The 22,505-nt window shown below is 38.2% G+C and overlaps 4 protein-coding genes and 1 long non-coding RNA gene across 16 annotated transcripts in view; 3 read left to right on the top strand and 2 right to left on the bottom strand.

Annotated features, from left to right (window-relative positions):
* Window positions 1-1,052: 1,052 nt before the first annotated feature.
* LOC143373934 (uncharacterized) lies at window positions 1,053-5,709 on the bottom strand. Its single transcript, XM_076821659.1, has 2 exons — window positions 3,187-5,709; window positions 1,053-1,838 (listed from the first exon to the last, which is right to left on the bottom strand). Exon 1 carries the CDS (start codon window positions 5,317-5,319, stop codon window positions 4,000-4,002), a length of 1,320 nt encoding a protein of 439 aa, XP_076677774.1. The 5' UTR covers window positions 5,320-5,709; the 3' UTR covers window positions 1,053-1,838; window positions 3,187-3,999.
* Window positions 5,710-10,966: 5,257 nt separating this feature from the next.
* On the bottom strand, window positions 10,967-13,786 carry LOC143373959 (uncharacterized). 12 transcript variants are annotated; one of them, XM_076821725.1, is made up of 4 exons: window positions 13,475-13,786; window positions 13,299-13,388; window positions 13,023-13,145; window positions 11,686-12,927 (listed from the first exon to the last, which is right to left on the bottom strand). In XM_076821725.1, the coding sequence occupies exons 2-4, from the start codon at window positions 13,376-13,378 to the stop codon at window positions 12,885-12,887; spliced, it is 246 nt and encodes an 81-aa protein (XP_076677840.1). In that variant the 5' UTR covers window positions 13,379-13,388; window positions 13,475-13,786; the 3' UTR covers window positions 11,686-12,884. The 12 variants fall into 12 exon arrangements, 6 of the variants coding, with proteins under 6 accessions (XP_076677835.1, XP_076677840.1, XP_076677834.1 ...); XM_076821720.1 differs by adding an exon at window positions 10,967-11,106 and having other exon boundaries at window positions 12,150-12,317; window positions 13,023-13,786; XM_076821719.1 differs by having other exon boundaries at window positions 11,686-11,954; window positions 12,150-12,350; window positions 12,423-13,786.
* Window positions 13,787-14,189: 403 nt separating this feature from the next.
* Window positions 14,190-22,505, top strand: part of LOC143373928 (uncharacterized) — a 107,796-nt gene continuing 99,480 nt past the window's right edge. Inside the window, exon 1 of the mRNA XM_076821650.1 lies at window positions 14,190-14,475. The gene's annotated coding sequence lies outside the window, so the exon portion shown is untranslated. The remainder of the gene's footprint in view (window positions 14,476-22,505) is intronic.
* LOC143373941 (uncharacterized) lies at window positions 14,466-16,283 on the top strand. Its single transcript, XM_076821688.1, has one exon. It carries the CDS (start codon window positions 14,635-14,637, stop codon window positions 15,745-15,747), a length of 1,113 nt encoding a protein of 370 aa, XP_076677803.1. The 5' UTR covers window positions 14,466-14,634; the 3' UTR covers window positions 15,748-16,283.
* Window positions 17,050-17,720, top strand: LOC143373671 (uncharacterized). The gene is made up of 3 exons (XR_013086502.1): window positions 17,050-17,146; window positions 17,314-17,362; window positions 17,435-17,720. It is a non-coding gene; the product is annotated as an uncharacterized LOC143373671 (long non-coding RNA).

Genomic DNA, 22,505 nt, shown 5'->3' with positions numbered 1-22,505 from the left:
CACTCAAGTCTTTTCCTCCGAGTATCATTTTGTCGTATCCTCTCGTCCTTATTTCACTATACACTTCGTATGTTTTGTACTATACCCCCTATACTCGCTCTCCTGTATTTATTGACATTTCTTTCCTGGTCTTATATCTTATATTACTATCTCCTACTCTAAAACTTATTTATTATTATCACTTTCTGCTTCCATCTCCGTCTTCCACTCCTCTTTTCCGTTTTTTTTGGTCGTTTCCTCCCTCTTAATTCTTCTCCTCGCTCTCCTCTCCTCCTTCTTCTCCCTCCTCCCTCTTCTTCTCCTCTCCATCTTCTTCCCCATCCTATCTATCTCCTCCTTTCAGTTTTTTCCCTTCTTATATGTCTTTTCTGATCCTTTTTAAATATTTTGTTATTATTTTCGCTGTGTGTCTTCTTTCTCCTGTGATTACCTCCGCTATGTCCACTCCCTCTCTTACCCCTACCTTTTCTAAGTCCATTTGTATTCCTCCTTTTTCACATATATACTTGTCGCAATTCCAGAATATGTGGTTTATATCCTCTCTTCCTCTTCCGCATTCACACTCCGGTGAGTCTACCATTCCCTTTCTGAATAGTGATTCATTAAGATTGTAATGGTTGGCTCTTATACTGCTTAAGAAATTTATTTCCTTTCTCTCCATCCCTGTCATGTTTATGAACCAAGGTTTTCTGTTTCCTATATTATTTTCTTTTCTTGCAAAATATTTAACTCCTTTTTCTTCTCCAATCTTTTCCATATGTTCTTTTGATTTTCTCCATGCTCTTTCTTCTAAATCCACTTTGATATCTCTCCATGGTATCCTTATGTCCTTTTCCGGGTCTCCCTCTGTAAGTTCCTTTGCTCTAGCGTCAGCTCTCTCATTTCCCTCTATTCCTTTATGAGCTGGTATCCAAGCAATTTGCAGGCTCCCTATTCTTCTATCGTTATTTCTTCTTTCTTCTTTATTTTTGTTGTCCCTTTCTATTAGTGTTTTTCTAATTTTTCCTATTCTCTTATCATATTCATCTGTATACTCTTTTTCTTTTTCCCCATTGTTTATAATTCCTTTTATAACGCTTAAAGCGTCTGTCAGTATTATAACATCCTTGTCTTCCATTTCATTATTTGCTATTTCTATAGCCTTCTCTATTCCAATAGATTCTGTTGTATATATAGTCGCCCTTCTATTTATACTAATTCCTCTGGTTTGCCACGGATTTCCTTCTGTTTCCGAGTTCTTTATTACTATGCCTACTCCATTGGCTCTGGTATACGGTATTTTTGAACCATCTGTGTAAATTTCTATTGTTTCTTCTTTGTCTATGCCCATCTTTTTTTTATTTCTTTTGTTAATGAAAACCTTCCTCCGATGTCTACCATTTCATTACATGTTTTTCCTATTTCCCAGTTTATTATCCTCTTTCATTTCTCCTCTTCTTCTTCTTCATTTCCTTCTTCTTCGTCTTCTTTTCCCTATTTCGTAATTAACCATTCATCTTCATTGTCTTTTTCTATTATTTCTTCTATCTCTTCCGTGTCTTTATAAGCTTTCTTCAATTCCTGTTCTTCTTCTTCTTCTGTTTCTTCCTCTCGATCCTCTTCTTGTCCCTTAATTGTTTCTAATACCTTGCTTGTTCTTTTTTTCCTCTGTGTTGCCACGAATCTATTGGCTAACAGTCTAATCCTGTTTGTTATATCCATTGTTCCTGCCTCTACCATCATTACGTTTATCGGTGTTGATATCCTATATCCCATAGCCGTTCTTATACCAGCATTTTGTATTTTCCCTATTTTTCCTTTCATCTTTTTATTGTTCCTGGTATATACAGGGTGTCCCACTAAGGAATGGACAGCGCGATATCTCTTAAAGTATTGTCGATAAAAATATAAAAAAAAAATAGGGAATTGCATGGTTCGAGGGGGCCCATTTATTAGCGCGAACGAATTTTGTTTTCGATTATTATTTTAAAAGATACGATGGTCACGTTCGGTTTTTCAAATGGAACTATTTTTTTTTAAGACCTGAGTTGATAGTGCGTTCCAAGACAAATTCAATAAGCTTTAATGTATACACTTTATTTCTACTGGTTTTTAAGATATTGCGCTTGCAAATTTACTGATTTTCACTGCAAGAAACCCCTCTGGAATGGCAAAAACCGGGGGCGGTCTTACTGGCGCCACGGGTGGCACTGCCTGTTGAAATGGATACTTACCTGCCAAAGGTCTACGCCAGAAATGGCAGGCCCAAAGGCTGGACAATTCTTTTCCGTCAGAAATGCTACTTAGGTAGGTGCATCTGCGGTATCGAGAAGCGCATCGTTACTTTTATTTCGCACTTGCTTCTACGCTCGGATGGCCGGTTCTTTTGGGAGGGATGCAAGTTGGATTGGTTAGGTTAGGAGGAGTGAAAGTTGCTAGACTAAATTTCAACCATAGGGAGCAGATTGTATGCGTGCGTTGACGTATTCCGTGCGAGAGAAGGTGGGCATTGGGGAGGAGGTATTGCTGTGACGAGGGCCTCTTCAAGAGAGCAGCCGTTTGTGAGGGATGCAAATCCGATTGGTTCTGATACAATCTGCTCCCTATGGTTGAAATTTAGTCTAGCAACTTTCACTCCTCCTAACCTAACCAATCCAACTTGCATCCCTCCCAAAAGAACCGGCCATCCGAGCGTAGAAGCAAGTGCGAAATAAAAGTAACGATGCGCTTCTCGATACCGCAGATGTACCTACCTAAGTAGCATTTCTGACGGAAAAGAATTGTCCAGCCTTTGGGCCTGCCATTTCTGGCGTAGACCTTTGGCAGGTAAGTATCCATTTCAACAGGCAGTGCCACCCGTGGCGCCAGTAAGACCGCCCCGGTTTTTGCCATTCCAGAGGGGTTTCTTGCAGTGAAAATCAGTAAATTTGCAAGCGCAATATCTTAAAAACCAGTAGAAATAAAGTGTATACATTAAAGCTTATTGAATTTGTCTTGGAACGCACTATCAACTCAGGTCTTAAAAAAAAATAGTTCCATTTGAAAAACCGAACTTGACCATCGTATCTTTTAAAATAATAATCGAAAACAAAATTCGTTCGCGCTAATAAATGGGCCCCCTCGAACCATGCAATTCCCTATTTTTTTTTATATTTTTATCGACAATACTTTAAGAGATATCGCGCTGTCCATTCCTTAGTGGGACACCCTGTATAACTGATCTTATTAGCGACTTATATAGCATTACCATCGTCTCAGGATTGGCTCCTTTTTTTAACATGTCCTATATATCTTAATATATTTAATCTTTTTTTGTTTTTTTGCACTATAAAATCTGTATGTTCTTCAAATAGTAGTCTTCTGTCTAATGTTATTCCTAAAAACTTTGTACTTTCCTCTTCCATAATACTTTCATTTCCTATTTTTATTTCTATTTTTCCTCTTCTATGCGTATTATATTTCTGAGAAAAATTTACTACTTTCGTTTTTTTCTTCCGCTATATTTAACTTTATTCGTCTTAGATTTTTTGTTAGTTTTTCTATCGCTTTATTCATCCTTTCTACGTTTAGGTAAACTGCATTGCTTGTCGTGTATATCATTATGTCGCCAGCGTATTGTATTACTTCTATATTTTCTCCTTTAACTCCTATTGTTAAATCTGCAGTATAAATGTTATACAGAATTGGGCTGAGGATTGCTCCCTGCGGTAGTCCTTTTTTTTGTTGTCCTTTTATGCTGTTGTCGTATTTTCTTATGCATTCTATTTTTCTATTTTTGATCCATGTCTCTACATATTTGACTATTTTTTCTGGGCATTTTTTGGGCTTTAAGATTTCTATTAATATTTCGTGATCTACATTATCATATGCTCCCCTTACATCTACAAATACTGATAACGTCTCCTTTTTATTTTCAAACACTCTTTTGATTGCTGACGTTAGGATTGCTAAATTGTCCATCGTGGATCTCCTTCTTCTAAATTCATTTTGTTCTTTATCCATTATGTTGTTACTTTCTGCTCATTCTGTTAACCTTCTATTTACTACCCTTTCCATCACCTTACCCATACAATCTGTTAAGGATATTGGTCTTAGAGCTTTTTTATTTGTTTTATCTAGAAATATAATTATAGCTTTCTTCCAGTCATCCAGTATTTCTTGTCGGTTCCAGCTCTCATTGAAGATATTTTTCATCATTTCTTTGTATTCCTTAGTTAGATTTTTTATTATCTTGTAATCTATTCCGTTTTCACCTGGAGCAGATTTTATGTTGGATTTCTTAATTGCTGTTTCTATCTCCCATAAAGTAATTTTTTGATTCCATCCTTCTCTTTCCATGTTCTCCTCGTCATCTCTATAAATTTCTCCCTCTTCTTCTCTTGTTCCTCCCTCTTCCATTTCCGTGCCCTCTTCTCTCTCCAAAGGATCTTGTAATATCTTATTGATTTCTTTTTCTTCCAGTTGTCTTCTTTCTTCTATACTTGTATATGTGTTGTATTTAACTTCAAAACCTTTCTGTAATCTTTTAATTTTACCCCATATCTCAGATCCTCTCGTTCTATGATCTATTGATAACGCCATTTCCTCCCATGATTTATTCTTTTTTTCTTTTATCATTTTGTTCATTTCCTTCTCCTCTCTCTTTAGTATTTTCCAATTGTTTTCCATTGGGTTTTTAACAAAATCTCTTACTGCTTTTTTCCTTGCTTCTTTTTTTTCTTTACATTCTTCATCCCACCATGGGTATTGTCTTCTTATTAATGTTTTTTTCCCATTCCCTTTTGGATCATTTGTGTTCTTTTCCTCTCTTGTATTCTCTGATCTTCTTTTTATTCCTATTGTTTCCATTCCATTGGTTATTCCTTGCATCATTATCTTGTACTTTTCTGTTAATGAATTCGCATTATTGAATTTCTCTTTCGTGTTACTTTCTCCTAACATCCATGCCTCTTTCAGATCCTTCCATTTTATCTCTTCTGTGTTATATTTCCTAGTTGTGTACTTATTTGGGTCCCACGTTTGTGTATCTCTGTTAATTACTACTTCAATCACCTGGTGATCTGATCCTAGTGTCTCTCCTTCTTCTCTTACTCTTGTATCTTGATATATTTCAAATGTCGTTATTAAAAGGTCCAGGTTTGATGGTCTATGTTTTCCCGATCCTGTTCTTGAGGTAGTTTTATCGTTTATAACAAATAAATCTTGTTCTTCTATTATTTCTGCTAGTATCGTTCCCTCTCTATCTTCCTTCCAGCAATTCCATTCCCTATTATGTGCATTGAAATCTCCCATTACTATAATTTCTGTTCCAATTCTCCTATTTTTGAAAAGTTTTTTCATTCTTCCTTGCTAAGTCTATGTCTGTGATCCGGATATCTGTATATCAAAATGATGTCCACTTCTTTATTTTCCATCATTATTGTGATTGATATTATCTCTGTTTTGTCTTTCACCCAGATAACATCTTCTCTTATCTTTGCTCTGATGTTTTTTTAACTAGAAGGCAGAGACCCCCTCCTTTTTTGTCTTCTCTGTCTTTTCTAAAAATGTTATAATCTTTTATTGTTAGACCATTGTTTTCTGTCAGCCATGTTTCTGTGATTCCCATTATGTCATACTCTCTCACCTTTTCTTTTAGTTCTACCATTTTATTTTTGATGCTCCTAGCATTCCATAATGCTATTTTGCATTCCTTTATATTTCCACTCATTTTATTTTCTTTATATATTTATATATATATATATTTTTTTTTTAAATTATATTTGTGCTTTCCTTTTGATTGTATGTTATTGTTTGGCTTCTTACGATTTTTCTTTTATCTTCTTGTTTTGTTTTACGCCTGTCGTTCCTCTATGATCTTCTCTTGTTCTTCTACTTCTATTGATTTATATAATTTTTGCTCTTCTTCCTCTTCTTCTAACAATTCTTCTCTCTCCCTTATTTCATCTTCTTTGTCCGTTTCACTCATCCTTTCCTCTAGTCCTATTTCTTTTTCTTCCAACCATTCCACTGTTCCTAGGCTTTCGTTTTTGTTATCCGTAGTTACACTTTTCCAGTCTTCTATTTCCGATATACTTTTTCCGTCTAGTTTATCTTCCTCTTCTTTATTTCCTATTTCTTTCTTCTGTATTAAGAATTCTTTTAGTTTCTCAATTTTTATCTCTCCCATTCTTGTTTCCTGCTTTTTCTCTTCTTTTTCTCCTTCCTGTTTTTTCTTTTCTATCTCCCTCCTTTTTTCTTTTCTTCTTAAATCTTCCTTGCTCTTTTCTTCCTCTGAGTTTATCTCTCTTTCTTTTGTAAAGCATTTATTAATTAGTTTTATTTTTGTTTTACCAGTGTTTCTTTGAGTATGTTCTGTAGTTTGTATACATGTTGCATTCCAATCATCTTCTTCTTCTATCAACTCTCTCGTTTCTTCCTTTTTTGATTCTCTTTGATCATCTACTAATTTTTTCATGACCTTTGCCAAGATGTTCTTGTCTTTTATTAATTTTACTATTTCCTCTATGAGATTATCTTCTCCTTCGTCTTTAAGTGATCCCATGTTATCATCATTATTATTATTTATTTCTCCTTCTTTTCTAGTTCCCTCTCCCTTTCTTCTTACCCCTCCTTCCTTCTGGTTGTATTTTGTTGGTTCTTTATTGTATATTCTTATTCCTTGTTGTTGAGGCCATTCATCTTCTCTTTCTGTTCTATGTCTTCCTGAGGTATTATTTTGTCTTCCAGTTCTATCTTCTTTTCCTCTGAGTTTTTCTCGATACACTCCTTTATTGTTATCCCTTCTCCTATCTTCATGTTGATATTTTCTTATCTGTTCTGTGATGTAATCTTTCTGTTGTACTTCTTCATTTGTTGTATTCCTATTTTGTATTGTCCTGATTTCTTTATCTCCATTATTTGCATATCTTCCTCTATGTTGTTCAGATCTTCTTTCTCTTGTAATAGATTGACCTTCTCTGTGTCTCTCCTCTTCTCTTCCATATGTCATCTGTTCTCTGTTTCCTCCCCATGTTCTATTCCACCTACCTCTTTCTCTTTCTATTGGGATTGGTAGGTTCTCCCAATATTCTATCTTTTTTCTATTTCTTCTGAGTGCTGGGAAATCTCCGTCCCCCCTTTCCTCTTCTTCTCCTACATATCTTTCTCCATACTTACTTATTCTTTCCTCTTTTCTTATTATTTCATGAGCTGTGTTACTTCCCTTTGGTAGATTTGGCATTCTCTAGCCACACTTAAATGTTCTCCTCCGCAGTTAATGCATTTTGGTTTGTCTTCGCACCTTCCGTGTGTCTCCCTCGTACAAACAAAGCATTTTCTTACCGTTGTTTTGCACCCTGCCTGAATATGTCCGAAACGAAGACATTTGAAGCATTGCCTCACCGCTTCCACAAAAGACTCAACTCTTAGCCAAACATGCCCCCATCCTATTAAGATTCTAGTCGGAAGGGAGTCCCCCCTCATCTTTATTAATATCGCTTTTCCCTCTTCCCATATCGCCTTACCTTCCTTCATTTTCCTTTTTTTTAATCTTTCCAACGTGAATGTTCCTTGGTTCGGTGCTAGTTGTTTTTCTAGCTGTTCGATAGATCCTTCCCATTCATGGATAACTCCTTTCCTCTCCTTCCACCTTGGTGGAATATATGATATATATCCCGCTGGTTTCAATCTAGATTCTTCCAGGATTCTGTTTGCGTCTTGTCTATTTTTGTATTTGACTTCGGCTCTGTTGAAACCCACCATCTTGATGCTCTCGAACTTAACTCCTGTGTTCAATAAAATGTTATATATTTTGGTTAGATTTCCTTTTTTGTTTATTGATATTTTTTCTTTGTTTAATGAAATAGTTATTAAGTATTCTTCTCTATTCGATTCCCACTCGTATAGGTCCGCTGTCTTTGCATTGCTTTCTTTCTCCTTTATATTCCCTATGATTTTAACCTCTCTTACCGAGACTTCTTGAATTTTTCCCTCCACCTTTTTGGGGCTTCTTTCTTTTGATGATTGTTCCTCGTTTTCTCTTCCCTTTTTCCTTCTACTTTCTTCTTTGTCAGCTTCTGATTTTCTTTTACCTCTTTTTTCTGAACTTTGTCTTTCAATTATAATTTCATTTTCTCTAATACCTCGTGTCTCTACTATAATGTTTCCTTGTTTGTCCTGGTCGTTGCTTCTTTCAGTGTCGCCACTTACCTTTCCTCTTCGCACTGTGGCGCCTTCCATATTTTCTTCCTCTTTACTGACCTTTTTACCTTCCATTCTATCAATATTCTCCTCCTCTCTTTTTTGCGTGTAGTTTAAGCTTGGTTCTTTTTGGATATATTTTTTTTCTCTTCTTTCATTTCTTATTCTGTTTTCCCTCTCTTTTTTTGTTTCTTGTTTCTCTTCACTATTTGAGTCATCTTTTTGACGACTTATTTCCTCTTCTTTAGATTCTCTTGTGGATCTACTTTTACTTTCTCTTTCTTCCATTCCTACTGTATTTTGATATTTTCCTAATGTTTTATTTTCTATTTTCAGCCCATTTTCTTCACCTCGAAAACCATCCCATTCTTCTTTCCTGCCCCACGGGCTCTTATCTGCCTCCAGCCCCTTCCCAGGGATCCCTTTTTAAGGTTATTTTCCTCTTTACCTTATATTTTCTTTGACTTTATCTTTTTTAACTCTTCCGCTTCTTTCTCATTCCTCTCCCCCTAATATTCTTCTTTCCTCTCCGTCTCCTCCTTTTCTTCCTTCACAAATTATACAGATAACAAAACAAATCAAAAACTATTTTATTTTTTCATCGTCATACCCATTAGAGCACTCTCGTTCCATTCTAGTTGTGTCATCTTAAGCGCAGTTGGAAAGCACCTTTATGTACTTGCAGCTCATTTTGATTTCACATATTTTTTTTTATTTTGTAATTATTATTATCTTCTATTTTTTTTTTGTGATTTATTTGATTTCATGTACTTGGCGTAATTTTTTACTTTTTTTTTAAGTTTTTTATGGGGATAATAATCACGCGCATCCAGCCTGCGCATTTTCACTAGTCCAATTCAACATCCAACACAATTTTATATATAATGTTTGTTCATAACTGCTTTCTGCATAGGACATGTAATAAGTGTATTTGATGTTCTGTTTCGGTGCTTTGCTAATAAAAAAATGTCTAACCTAACAAACTTCATTTGCTGGGGACATCCCCTCATCTATTTTCCCTTTTCACTTATAATTCCTTACTGCTAACGTACAATATTATAGCATAAGCACATTTCAAGTAATTAAAGTGTACAATGAATTTTCTACGTTTGCAGTACCAGCCGACTTTCCGTTTAAATTTTTATAAGTACAACGCAACAGCTGAGAATTTCTTTCCTTGTTCAGAATAGAATACGGAAATAGCAAAGAGCTCCCTCTCGCGTGCACCAGGCAGCGGCGTATCTATGGGTAATACCATCTCAGTGCAGTGTTGCGTGACCACGCGAACGTAGTCACAGAAATGTATATAATCGATAGGTAAATCAGGAGCGAAATTTGAAAGCCGATGTTTGCGTATGATTGAGAAAGTAATATTAAGGATGCGCGATGCGGGTGGCATACGTGGGAAAGATCTTGGGCAGAGTTTGAAAACAGGAAGAGGACACCAATTAATAGACCCCGAAACGAATTGCGAGTTTCTTCTAAGTCACGTAATCTCTTGAGAAGGCCTTGTCCTTTGTTAGTCTTTAGGAGTGTCGATTGACTCCAGAAGTGTTGGCGACGCTAAGGAAGTCATAAATTTCCTTCAAGGGTTGTTCTCTCGATCCTCTGAGCAGAGCCTACTTTCTCTTCCCACGTGGGCACCCCGTCGTGTAACGGAAAAGCGCGCTTTCACAAAGTTTGCACCACCACCCGGAATTAGAAGGAAAGATGAACGTCAATTCGCAGGGGCGGACGGACAACCGCGGAACAACCTACCGCTTGAATTTAACGCATCCTTCGTCCTGATTGGCCGGAGGACTGGGAGGACGTTCAAGGATGGAAGGGGCACCACGTTCGAGGAGGGAATGTTCAACAAGGGAGGACTTCGGAACGGCAGAACGATTCTGACTCTCAATCGAAAAAGTCCAAAATTGTTCTCACTATTGAAGGATATCTTCAAAACTATTAAGAAATATATTGCAGTTTTGCCAGTTAATAATTCTATTTTATTTAAAACTCCCGCATACTCCGCGAGCAGAGTGCTTTAGCACTCCACGGGCACCAACCCGCGTTCTGTTCTTAAAATCACCGCTAAAATACGCAACAGCAGAAAAAACCTGCTGCAATACCGATCTGCCAAATCGGCCAGGCCACGTGACGTGTCTACCCCCTTAAATCGCGCAACAACACCATTGTGAATGCTTTTGGTGCTGAACAGCGCCGTGAATGGGCCCAACACCGGTTTTTATGGTGCTCACTTTTCAAGCACCGTTCCCAACGGTGCAGCATCTTTCCGTGCACATGTTCGCTCAACGGAGCGGAGACGAGCTTTTTGGAGCATCGAAAGGACAACGAGGAGCTACTTGAACAAACTACGAGCTGTGTCAACAAGGAGCTGCAACGTCTTCACTCAACACCAAACGGGGCAAGCAGATTGGGTGAATTCATCTGGAAGCAACGTGTGAGGCGTAAAAGACACATTTATTGGTTTACGTGTTTGCGATTAGAATTAACGTAGGGTCGATAGTTTAATTAGTTTGATCAAAGCGTAAGTTTATACTACCAAAATGCTGCGTACTCGGAGCGCGATGAGGAGACGCTGGAGGCAAAAAGCAAATGCAGAGAGTATTCAGGACTTTGAAATTGAGGATTTATCGACAGAAATCCCTCGGGCACAGCCTCCTCCTTCAATATCTCATTTGGATAACCTCAGCCTTTTACGCTCGAGTACTCCGGTGCCCGTTTTGCCCAGGCAAATTGAAGAATTGCCTTGTTCCAGTGCGGCCAATACCGTTAACTTGCCAAGTATCAGTCAGGCGTCAAATTATATGCCATTAAAGATCGCGGCGGATTTGATTCCACGTTTTGATGGGACATCTTGTTCCCTTACGGCATTTATTAAGCAATGTCGGGATGTCAATTCCAGAGTTAAACCAGCAGACCGCGCAAATCTTCTCACGGTAGCTAGATATAAAATCGAAGGTCATGCTAAATTACTAATAGAAAATCATAAAACCCCGTATACGCTAGATGAGCTCATCAAGTTGCTCAAAACAGTATTCGAACAAACCTTCGATGTTGATCGCATCCAGGACGAATTGAAGGTGCTGCGTCAGGGACGGAGTGAAACCGTTAGGACTTATGGAGCGCGTGTTTCTGAAATTCTTTCTCGTGGTTTAGAGGCCGTTAGGGAAGAATTTAGTGCCGAAGAGCTTACTGGCAACGTAGCTTCATTTGAACGGGCGGCTATTAGGAGCTTTATACGAGGTCTCCATAGCGAAGTTTTACGAATTTTTGTTTATAAGGAACGAACCGATAATTTAGAAATTGCCGTTAATCTTGCTAGTAGATTGGAGCGGGAAACAAACGAACATTCTGCAGCACATTCATCGTCTCAACCTTTTATTTCCACCGCCAAGGTTTTCTTAAATATTGTTGGTGATATTAAATGTTTCGAATGTAATCAAACGGGCCATATTCGAAATAATTGCCCTCGTATTAACGGAAAATTTACAAGACTATGGCCAACTACTATGACAATATGGCCAAACTTGCTAAACCCTTGACTCAACTTTTAAAGATAGCTGTTCCCTTTGTTTGGACTAAACGATCTCAACTTGCTTTCGAAAATTTGAGAGATATTATATGCTCAGAACCCTTACTTCAGTATCCAGATTTCAAACAACCCTTTATCGTAACCACCGACGCTTCTGATTATGCTGTTGGAGTAGTGCTAAGTCAAGGCTCTATCGGAAAGGATCTTCCCATCGCTTATGCATCTAGGACCTTGAATGACGCTGAGACCAGATATTCTACAATAGAAAAGGAGTTATTAGCCGTTACTTTTGCTGTCGAACATTTCCGACCTTATTTATATGGTCAACAATTTACCCTCGTCACTGATCATCGTCCGTTGGTTTGGTTACATAACGTAAAGGATCCAACCTCGAGGCTCATGAGATGGAGGATTAAATTGAACGAATATGATTATGAAACAGTCTAAAAACCTGGTAAAATCAATTCCAATGCTGATGCATTATCCCGTAACCCTCCGATTTCCGACAAAGAATTTTTTCCACAATTCCAAGCTTCCGGGACGAATGACATTGACAACTCTCCTTCGAAGCGTTTGCAAAGGGTTGTCGTAGGCGCCAACGATTTACCAATTGCATATTCTGAGAAGGATGAGTATACTGATTTAGACGAATCTGTAAGTAATGACACTGAAAAAGTGGTAGCCGGCGTTTTTTTGACGTACGGAAAGAATTTCGAACATCAACCTGAGGTCATTCTTGATAAAGTTTGTACTGACATTAGTTTAACTGACAGTGACTGACGAATATTACACAGCTGATGAGGATGAAACTCCCCATTCTTGTAAGAGAACATTCTCTGAGAATGTGGGAACTTCTTCTCAGTCTGGTAGTGATTTTTCTAGAGACTATGTAGTGGTTGGAGGACCGAATTTGAGGGGTACGAAGGATTCGCGTCGACTTGGTAGTCTGTTGGTTATCGGAAAGGCCGATATTAAGGCACCCCGCTTCAGACACCATTCGGGGGAGGTTCCGTACCCCGTGGGAACCAAGCTCTGGCTGGTCTGTTGGCTAACGGGAAGGTCTATATGAAAGACTCCGCTCAGATTGCTAACTTGGGGTCCACGGTCCGTGAGGGGACATTGGCGAGAGACCCTGTTTTTGGAAGTGTTGGTGTGGTACAGGCTGACGAGCCTAGTGTTTCTGAAATTAAGCATGGTGATGCTTTGACACGATCCTCCGTAGAAATGACCTCAGAGAACGATTATTCAAATAGAAATGGTAGAGTCAAAATATTAGCGACGAATACTTTGTCACCACTTCAAATATCCTATCTCTCACTCTTACCTTCCATCATTTATATTAAGGATCATCTTCATATGCAGAAGGATAATCTCATCCATTTCTTCACCCTTAATTGCCAAATTGTATCGCAAGTCAGTACGGATTTGTTCAGCCAAGGTAGATTTTCTGTGGAACAAGTTAAACAGCAACCCATTAACATGGGAGAAGCAATGGTTTTCCCTGGTGGAAAATATCTAATCTTTCATCTATTTTCTAAGACAATCCCTACGGAACAGCAAACTATTGCACATCTAAAGTCTTCTGTTATCCCTTAAATACCTTATGGATTCTTTGAATGTGAAGACTATCTGTATTTCAAAGTTCCGCAACAATCTCGCACCCATTGAATGGATTTCCATAGAGCAGTTACTAAAGGAAATTTTCAAAAGCTCTCAGTACGTTATTACCGTCTGTACTGGTGAAATTGTGAATCCACCACCTTTAAGAAGACCTACTATTATTCAGGAGTACCATGAATCTGTGGTGGGTGGTCATCAGGGAGCTTTTAAACTTTACAAACGTCTTAGGGAAGACTTTTATTGGTTAGGTATGAGGAAGGAAATTTCAAATTTCATTCGTACTTGTTCAAGTTGTCAACGAAACAAGATGCTCTCGGCTAAGACGAAACAACCAATGCGTATTACTGATACTCCTGAAAGGGCTTTCGAAAAGGTACAAATGGATATTGTTGGTCCATTGCCTATAACAGGAAAAGGAAATAGGTATTTGTTAACACTCCAGGATAATCTGACAAAATATTCGGATGCTTTAGCTGATCAATTCATCAGTCGGTTTGGTTGTCCTCGAGTTATCCATACAGATCAGGGGAGTAATTTTGTTAGTGCCATTGTTGGAGATCCGTTTGGTTCTTGTCAAAGAGCACGCTCTCTAGCACTTCACCCTGTCTTTCTTCAATAACCATTAGAAAGCGTGAGGCTGACTTCGACCTTCGTTGCCCAAACCCAAGGCGAGTCGATGGGGGGCTCGAAGTGTCTTTTCGGTTTTTCCGCAAGGGCTACCTGCTTGTAGGACCCTTGAGGGCAGTTGGATTCATAGCTTCAGACAGTACACAGCGTCTTAGCAGTTACAAAGCTAAAATTATATTCTCCGTAAACTCCATGTCCTGGAAGAGTTTTTACTTTTAAATAAAGTATCGTTTTAAGTTTTTTGGAACGAGTGTTTAATCTCCTGGTACACAACATAATTTTTGGTGTCAGAAGTGGGATATTCTAACTCGACACTTGGTGAAATCAGTAGGAATATTGAAAGTTAAAATTTCACCACTGACCCAAGTGACAATTTCAATTGTTAATCTCGAGTTGGACAATCGAAGATCAACGGAGACAAGTACCATTACTGAGGCAGAATTTCCGGAATATCTAAATTATACGGAACCAGTTGTGGCACGGATATCGGAAGAATTAAGGAGCATCAACTGCATTTCCATAATTGCACTGTGAGTACTGAATATCTGATATTTTTCCAATTCTATAATACTGCAAGAATTTCCTATTCCTAAATCCAAATATCAATTTTATACTTCTATATTATAGTCATAATTAAGGAAAAAAAATAATAATAATAAAAACGTAGATATATAAAGATAAAATAAAAGATGTCAGAGAATGAGGCATCACCATCCGCGAGTGTAGCGTCTGAAACTCTTAAACTTGAGTTTTTAATAAAATTGATACCTGATGCTTTTGATGGTGATAGATATCGACTTCGGAGTTTTATAAAACAGGTAGATTCTGTTTTTGAATTGGCTAAACAGGAGCAAGAAGTACCACTTTTGTTGTACGTAAAAAGTAAAATCGTTGGTAAAGCGCGTGAACAAATTGATATCCATTGTAATTTAACTACGTGGCCGGAAATTTCTGAACTGCTAATAAGTCTGTATCAGGATAAGAAAACATTAGATCAGTTATTTGAGGAGTTACATAGTATTAGGCAGGAGCAAAACGAAAGTGTAACTCAATTCTATCAACGGTTAGAAGATTTGTCCTCCAGAATTTTAGGTACTCTCCATGCAGTACATTCAGAGGATACCACTTTATCTGGTAGACTTGCAATGGTCAATGATATGGCCTTAAATAGATTTATTTATCACACGCATCCACAGATTTCTCAGATGTTACGATACCGCGAATTCAAGTCAGTGAATAATGCTTTTACTGCCGCAGTTGCGAAGGAAAAGGCACTTTGTTTACGGTATGACAATAATCAATTTTTAAGATGCAAAATTTGTTTGCGAACAAATCACTCGACAAAAGATTGTAGAGCTAAAAAGCAGTATCCAACGCAAAATAGAGTCGTTAATTATAATGCACCGAGCAATAGAATGATAAATCCGCAAAATTATAACAATAATTTCCAAAGAATGCGAAGTTCACCGAGTTCAAGTGCGTATACGAATTCAAATTCAACTTCAAATTTACATTCAAATCGTGCTGAGGTCGCTCAAGGAACAATACAATGCAATTATTGTAAGAAATTTGGACATTCCATACAGGAATGTAGAAAGCGTCAATATAATAATAGTAGGCAACAAATCCAAACGTCACAGACTTCTACTCCTCCTACAAATACTGGAAGCGTAAATTTCCAGAATCAAAATTTTTACCAGCGCGGTCACAATCCCAAACCACCGAATTCATTGATTCGCAATCCAGAAACAACGAATTCAATCAACCAAGTCACACAAATGTTCAACGAATTTCTCCGTTAGATATTTTTAATTCTTTAGCCGATGAAAGTGATTTAATATATGTTTTATTCGAGACAAACATAGCAAAGTCTGAGGATAAGGTAGTAAAATTACTAATAGATTCTGGTGCTTCGATCTCTTTGATTAAGTCATCCAGTTTATCAAACTTTAAATTGTCAAATTTAAATACTATTGCATTAAACGGTATTTCGCCTAATTCTACTATTCATACGTTAGGTGAAACTGAAATAAATCTACAAATTCATAGGAAGAACATTAGTGCAAAATTTCAGGTAATAGATTCTTCTACAAATATACCATTCGATGGGATACTTGGAAACGACTTTCTGAGATCTAGAGATTGCAAAATAGATTATTTCAACAAAATCATTTCGATCAAACCGATTCCGTTTCCAATTCCGATAAATTTTAATACCCCTCAATCTTCAAGTGCATTTGTAACTATTAATCCACGAACGGAAACAATTGTTCCTATTAAGGTTAAAAATCCGTATGGTCTTAGTGAAGGAGTCATATTTTCCACTCAGTTAGACAAGGATAACTCTCTTTTAGTGCCAAATGCTATTGTTAAAGTTCAAGATCAAAATTTATCCTACATCACGGTAATTAATAAGACTACCGAAAGGAAAAGAATTCCAATTCCAGAACTTTTAGTAGAACCATTATCCAAGCAAGCTTATATTTATAAGTTAGCACCGGCGCAAGTTAACAATCAGTTAAAGCTTAGGCTAGAGGTGTTAAATAAAAACTTGCGTCTCGATCATTTAAATCAGGAGGAAAGGTCCTCTATAGAATCTATATGTAAAGAATATAACGACCCTGATAGCCATCTGCCTGCAGTCTGCCGGCAGATTGACAGCAGGGTCTGCCAGGAGAGTGCAGGATCTGCCGGCAGCTGCGATGCAGCCTACGTCCGCATTCAGCTACGGTTCTGCCGGCAGGGTCTGCTTGTCAGGGTCTGCCGGCAGATCGACGGCAGATCGACGGCAGGTCCTGCTGCTCGCCTGACACATCCAACAGCGCCATCTGAAGGCCACAATTGCCAAAGAATTTCCTACGCGTGACGTCACATGGACTTATTTCAAAAAGTATTTATTCTTTCTTTAATAATATACAGGATCAGTGATTACAATTGTTACAAAATAATATAAGCGCATATAAATCCAAAGAGGGACTTTCAACATTTACATTTACAAATCCACGTCCCGTAACCACTGGTTATATTCTTCGATTTTGCCGGCACTGACTGCCACCGCCAGTGACTGCCACCTCAGACCTCGAAAACTGGAAGTGGCACCCGTTGCCCGTTGTGCTTGAAGACGTACGCTCAAAGAATATTCCAAGTAATCTCATCCATCAACATCCAGACAAAGCATCTCGTCGTATCCAGAAGGCAAACGTAATTATGGAATTGAATAATTTCTAATTATCTACGTCGCGGACATCGAGATTCGCATTATCTAGAAGACAGAAAAGTAGGGTTATGCGCGAAGTGCGAATGTTCAGCGTCTTGTTTAGTAGATAATAATTTAAGACATATTTTCTTATAAATTTTAATGTTCGCAGGAGCATGCATGATCGCCTAGACTGTGTACTGTGTGGAGATGGAGCTGAAGTAAGTATCGCATGTATTCTGTTTATTCATACGTTACGTTTAATTTTATGCTAATATTGTATTTGTTTTCAGCGCTAACACAACGCGGAACATGATGATTCTACACAAAAAAGAAGTCGAAAATACTGAATGAAATTTCCTGATATCGCCCCTACTAGGTACCAGTGGTTACGGGACGTGGATTTGTAAATGTAAATGTTGAAAGTCCCTCTTTGGATTTATATGCGCTTATATTATTTTGTAACAATTGTAATCACTGATCCTGTATATTATTAAAGAAAGAATAAATACTTTTTGAAATAAGTCCATGTGACGTCACGCGTAGGAAATTCTTTGGCAATTGTGGCCTTCAGATGGCGCTGTTGGATGTGTCAGGCGAGCAGCAGGACCTGCCGTCGATCTGCCGTCGATCTGCCGGCAGACCCTGACAAGCAGACCCTGCCGGCAGAACCGTAGCTGAATGCGGACGTAGGCTGCATCGCAGCTGCCGGCAGATCCTGCTGCCTGATCTGGTTATCAGGGAATGTATTAAGCGAGTAAAAAGCAAAATAATAAATAAGCGACTCACTGCGCATACGCCAGCTATCAAATTTCGGGTATAAAAGGAGGCGCACGATGCGCAGCGCGAGCATTCCAGGGCATTTAAGGTTACGATTCGAATACGCTCTCTCAACTGACGAATACTTAAACCGTTGAATACTTAAACCCTTAAACATTGAATTTGTCTTGGAACGCACTATCAACTCAGGTCTTCAAAAAAAAAAATAGTTCCATTTGAAAAACCGAAGTTGACCATCGTATCTTTTAAAATAATAATCGAAAACAAAATTCGTTCGCGCTAATAAATGGGCCCCCTCGAACCATGCAATTCCCTATTTTTTTTATATTTTTATCGACAATACTTTAAGAGATATCGCGCTGTCCATTCCTTAGTGGGACACCCTGTATATGCTACCAATAGATCAGATGTATCTATCATAGATGAATTTAATGATCTTCTAGATCGGATCAATGCGACGGACCAAAGTAACTACTTTATCATAGTGGGGGACCTGAACGCCCGCAGAAGAGAGTGGGGGGACTCAGCTTCTAATACCAGAGGAGGATACATAAAGAACTGGGAAATTTCTCATTCAATCAGATATAAATTTAAAATAATAACACCTGCAGAACCTACCTTTCCTTCAGCAAATTCATTCCTGGACATTTGCATCGCAGACATTCGACTCACCTTCAAAAATACAATGAACGATAAGTTAAAAACACATCACTACGACAGCGACCACAGAGCAATAATAGCAGAAATCTCATTAGTTAATGACTTGGAGATACCTATCAACAACACCGACCCCAAGACACATTTTGCATACAAGAAATGTAACTGGAAAAAATTCAGACAGAAGATCAATAGAAGCAATCCAACCCCAATCCCGGAGGACAGAAATCTTACGAACCTCGAAATTGATGAGAATCTTACAACCCTGGAACTCAGCATCCGGTCAGCTCTAACCTTGTCCACACCAAAAGTTAAAAGAAGGGATTATACCAACATATACACCAATAACAAAATAAAGAAACTTATTAAATATATATCATATGTCGTCTCGCAAATACATAGAACATACAAACGTGGATATACAACTCAGCAAACCACCTTCCTTAAAGAGCTTTTAAAATCCATTAGAAGCTCCATAGAGGTGGAAATGAAGAGAAATATCATCAGTTACTGGGAAAACAAGGAGAAAGAAATAGATCATCAGAGAACGGACAATTTCTTTCCCAAAATTAAAGATTATTCCGCAGCAAACCTCACAATTCAATAGAAAAAATACAACTTGATGTAGGGAAACACGGTTGGATTGCCGAACTTAACATCCCTGATGATCACATCATACATGATGGAAACTTATTCACAGTAGCAGGACCTGTAAATATAGCGAATGTCTTGGGCAAACACTACTAAGCCGTTAATACCCCCTCACCTAGTGACATCAGTAATCGGCTACATAACTTAATAGAGGCGGAGAGCACAAGGGGTAAAGATGAGCTAAATCATTTTAGAATACATCAAAAACATATCATACAATTCACTGAAGACAATAGAGCTACATTCCCAATAGGCCCTGAAGTGGACTTCAACTTATGCTGAGCCTGCGCGTATGCAGACGATCTGATTATATATGCGTGGAAGGGAAAAAGCCATCACTGATTCAAGCAGATCTCCAAACTACTGTAAACCATATAGATACTTACTACAAAACCTGGAAATTAAGAATAAACCCGTTAACATGTGAGACAATTCTGTTTAGAAAGCCGACTAGATTCTTAAGCAAATTTCAGAAAAGGGATTTAAGACTATTCAGTATTGATATCGCAGATAGCCCGTCTAATGAAAGAATAAAAATTCCGCACAAGGTATTAGTCAGATATCTAGGCATACAGATGGATAATCTGGCGAGGATGTCCAAGCATGTGGACATTCAGCTAAACAGGGCCCGCAAGGCATTTTGTAGCTGTGGCAGGCTATTCTACTCCAGAAATTTGAGCGATAGGGCGAAGATAATCTGCTATATGCTTTTAATCAGACCAATTATGACATACGCAGCCCCCACTTGGTTTAATGTTAACGCAGCAACAATGGAGAAGCTTAGAAAGTTCGAACGACAAATACTCAGACACTGTATTTTTAAACACCGATCGGCTTCTTCAAACTACACCAAATATGTTAGCAATATTGTCCTATATAAGGAGTCTAATATTACTCGAATAGACAATTTCGTTTTACAGTTGGTTAGAGATTATTATGTGACATCCGTGTCCATTGACGATAACGAAATTATTAAGGACATTTTAAAGATAAACGATGTTTATGCCAGGGATTCCCTGACTTCCGGATGTATACCCCCCCCCCCACCCCAAACCCCAAGTATTCACCTATTTAGATAAGAAAGGTTATATCCAAAACGAATTAAACATCCCGACAATTTATCATTGGCCGCGACGATTGGAAGCGAACAAAAACATTATGTACGATCCTCTCACGAACCCTTCTAACACGCCAGAGGACTTTAAATATTCTATTAGATTATCTCCAATTGACTATTTCAACCCTGCAAGACTTAGCAACAAATATTGGAGGCTAAACACAAACTGTACTTATATAATGGAGTTAAAAAATAGAATCCTCAGTCAGGTGCATAGACAGGATGTTAACAGATAACTACGGCGTACTTAAAAAGAGATAGGCCTAAGACCTTTGTAAATAGTCATGTAAATATATTTAGTTTAAATTAGCGTAGGTTAGATTTAAGTAGATCCAAATTTAGATTTAAGACCCCACCAAAGTGACCTGCTAGGTTTAGAGCCGATTTTTCCTAGGATACCAAAGTGATTAAAAGCAAAATAATAAATAAGCGACTCACTGCGCATGCGCCAGCTATCAAATTTCGGGTATAAAAGGAGGCGCACGATGCGCAGCGCGAGCATTCCAGGGCATTTAAGGTTACGATTCGAATACGCTCTCTCAACTGACGAATACTTAAACCTAGAGGCAGCTTAAGTATCAACCAGTGGCGGATCTCCAGTGTATAAAAGTTACTGGTGCTCCTTTTTGGTCTTTGTATTTTGAAGTTATAGAACCTCGCTTTAGCGGCCGATGTTCTTGGTAAAAGCAAGGCCTCGAAGAGCATAAAATAAAAACTCTGTCAAAAGAAACGAGCTCGCTCCGGAAACGGTAGCGGCCGAATATTTAATAAATATTCACGTAACATTAATTAGCATAAATATAAAAAACTAGAGAAAACCCAAAAAACAGAATATATAATCGTAGACTGTAAGCAATATTAGAATAAGTATTGTCAAATAAAGTCATTGTTAAGTTTTTAAGTCGTGGATTTTAATCCTTAGTTGTAATAACGAACTCCCACCTATCCTATACTCGAGGGGACGCCGCTCTCCTCTCGAGGACCTACTAGCTTCAGTTGTTTTCGGACAGCCGAACGTTACAGGTCGGATATTTTTTGGTGACAGCGGTGGGATAATTTCGTTTAGTAGGATAATTTCGATTAAAGGGGATATTTCTCTTAAAGTGAAACCGCTCCAGAAGTGAGCATTTTCCAGAAATTTTTTCTTCTCTAAATTCTACAGAGGCTTAAAAAAAAAAAAAAACTTCACAATGCCTGACACACTTGGAGAAGCAATGGCTAACCTAGCAATCAATACAGAAACACAGGGGACTACAGAAACTCCAGAAATTATTTCAGGAGATACAAACACTCCAGGAACTTCAAATCCACAAGTTAATATGAATACAGCTACGAATGTATATCCTCACTTACCACACATTAGTCCCCTCTTTCGATGGTAGAAATATACCAATACATCAATTTATTAAAAGTTGTCGACACGCACGACGCATGGTTAATCCGAATGCAGAGTATGGATTAGTTCAACTCATTAAAAATAAGCTTTTCGGACAAGCTTCTAGAGTAGTTTTGAACGGGGATTATAATTCAATCGATGACCTCATTTCAGTACTAGAATCACGATTTGCACCATTACATACTTCCATACAATTATATGGGGAATTATCAAAAATTGCACAATTACCTAACGAAACAACGGTAGATTATAGCAGTCGTGTATCCAATCTCCTTCTTCAGATTGAACATTGCAATGCGATAGAAGTACCTACACACGTAGTGCAATTTAATATAACCGCGGAACAAAACGCCATTAAAGCCTTTCTAACAACACGCCTTCAGCAGCCTTGATCGCGCTATCAATATCGCCATTAAAGCAGAAGCAGAATGTAATGAAAATCAGATACGAGCAAGGGAAGCAGCAGGAATAACACAAACTAATCGATGTACAAACTGCCTTGGATACGGCCATATTGCCACCGCCTGCAGCAGTCAAATTTCACGAACCAGTTGGTACCAACAAACCTGCCAACATTGTAATAGGATGGGACATACGACGCAAGAATGTAGAAGCCGAAACAGAGCCCAAAACAACACATTCTGTGATTTTTGCCGAAGATCAGGTCACATGACGCAAGATTGTACAAGCCGGAGTTACACGAGCAGAGCCCCTCAATCTAACGTATACTGTAAGGTAACGGTAACGTCGAAGAACAGGTCAC

The sequence above is a fragment of the Andrena cerasifolii genome, chromosome 10, assembly GCF_050908995.1.
Source record: "Andrena cerasifolii isolate SP2316 chromosome 10, iyAndCera1_principal, whole genome shotgun sequence".
NCBI classification, from domain to species: Eukaryota; Metazoa; Arthropoda; class Insecta; order Hymenoptera; family Andrenidae; genus Andrena; species Andrena cerasifolii.
The sequence above is the reverse complement of the archived record's forward strand: the minus strand, read 5'-3'. Positions and strand labels throughout refer to the sequence as shown.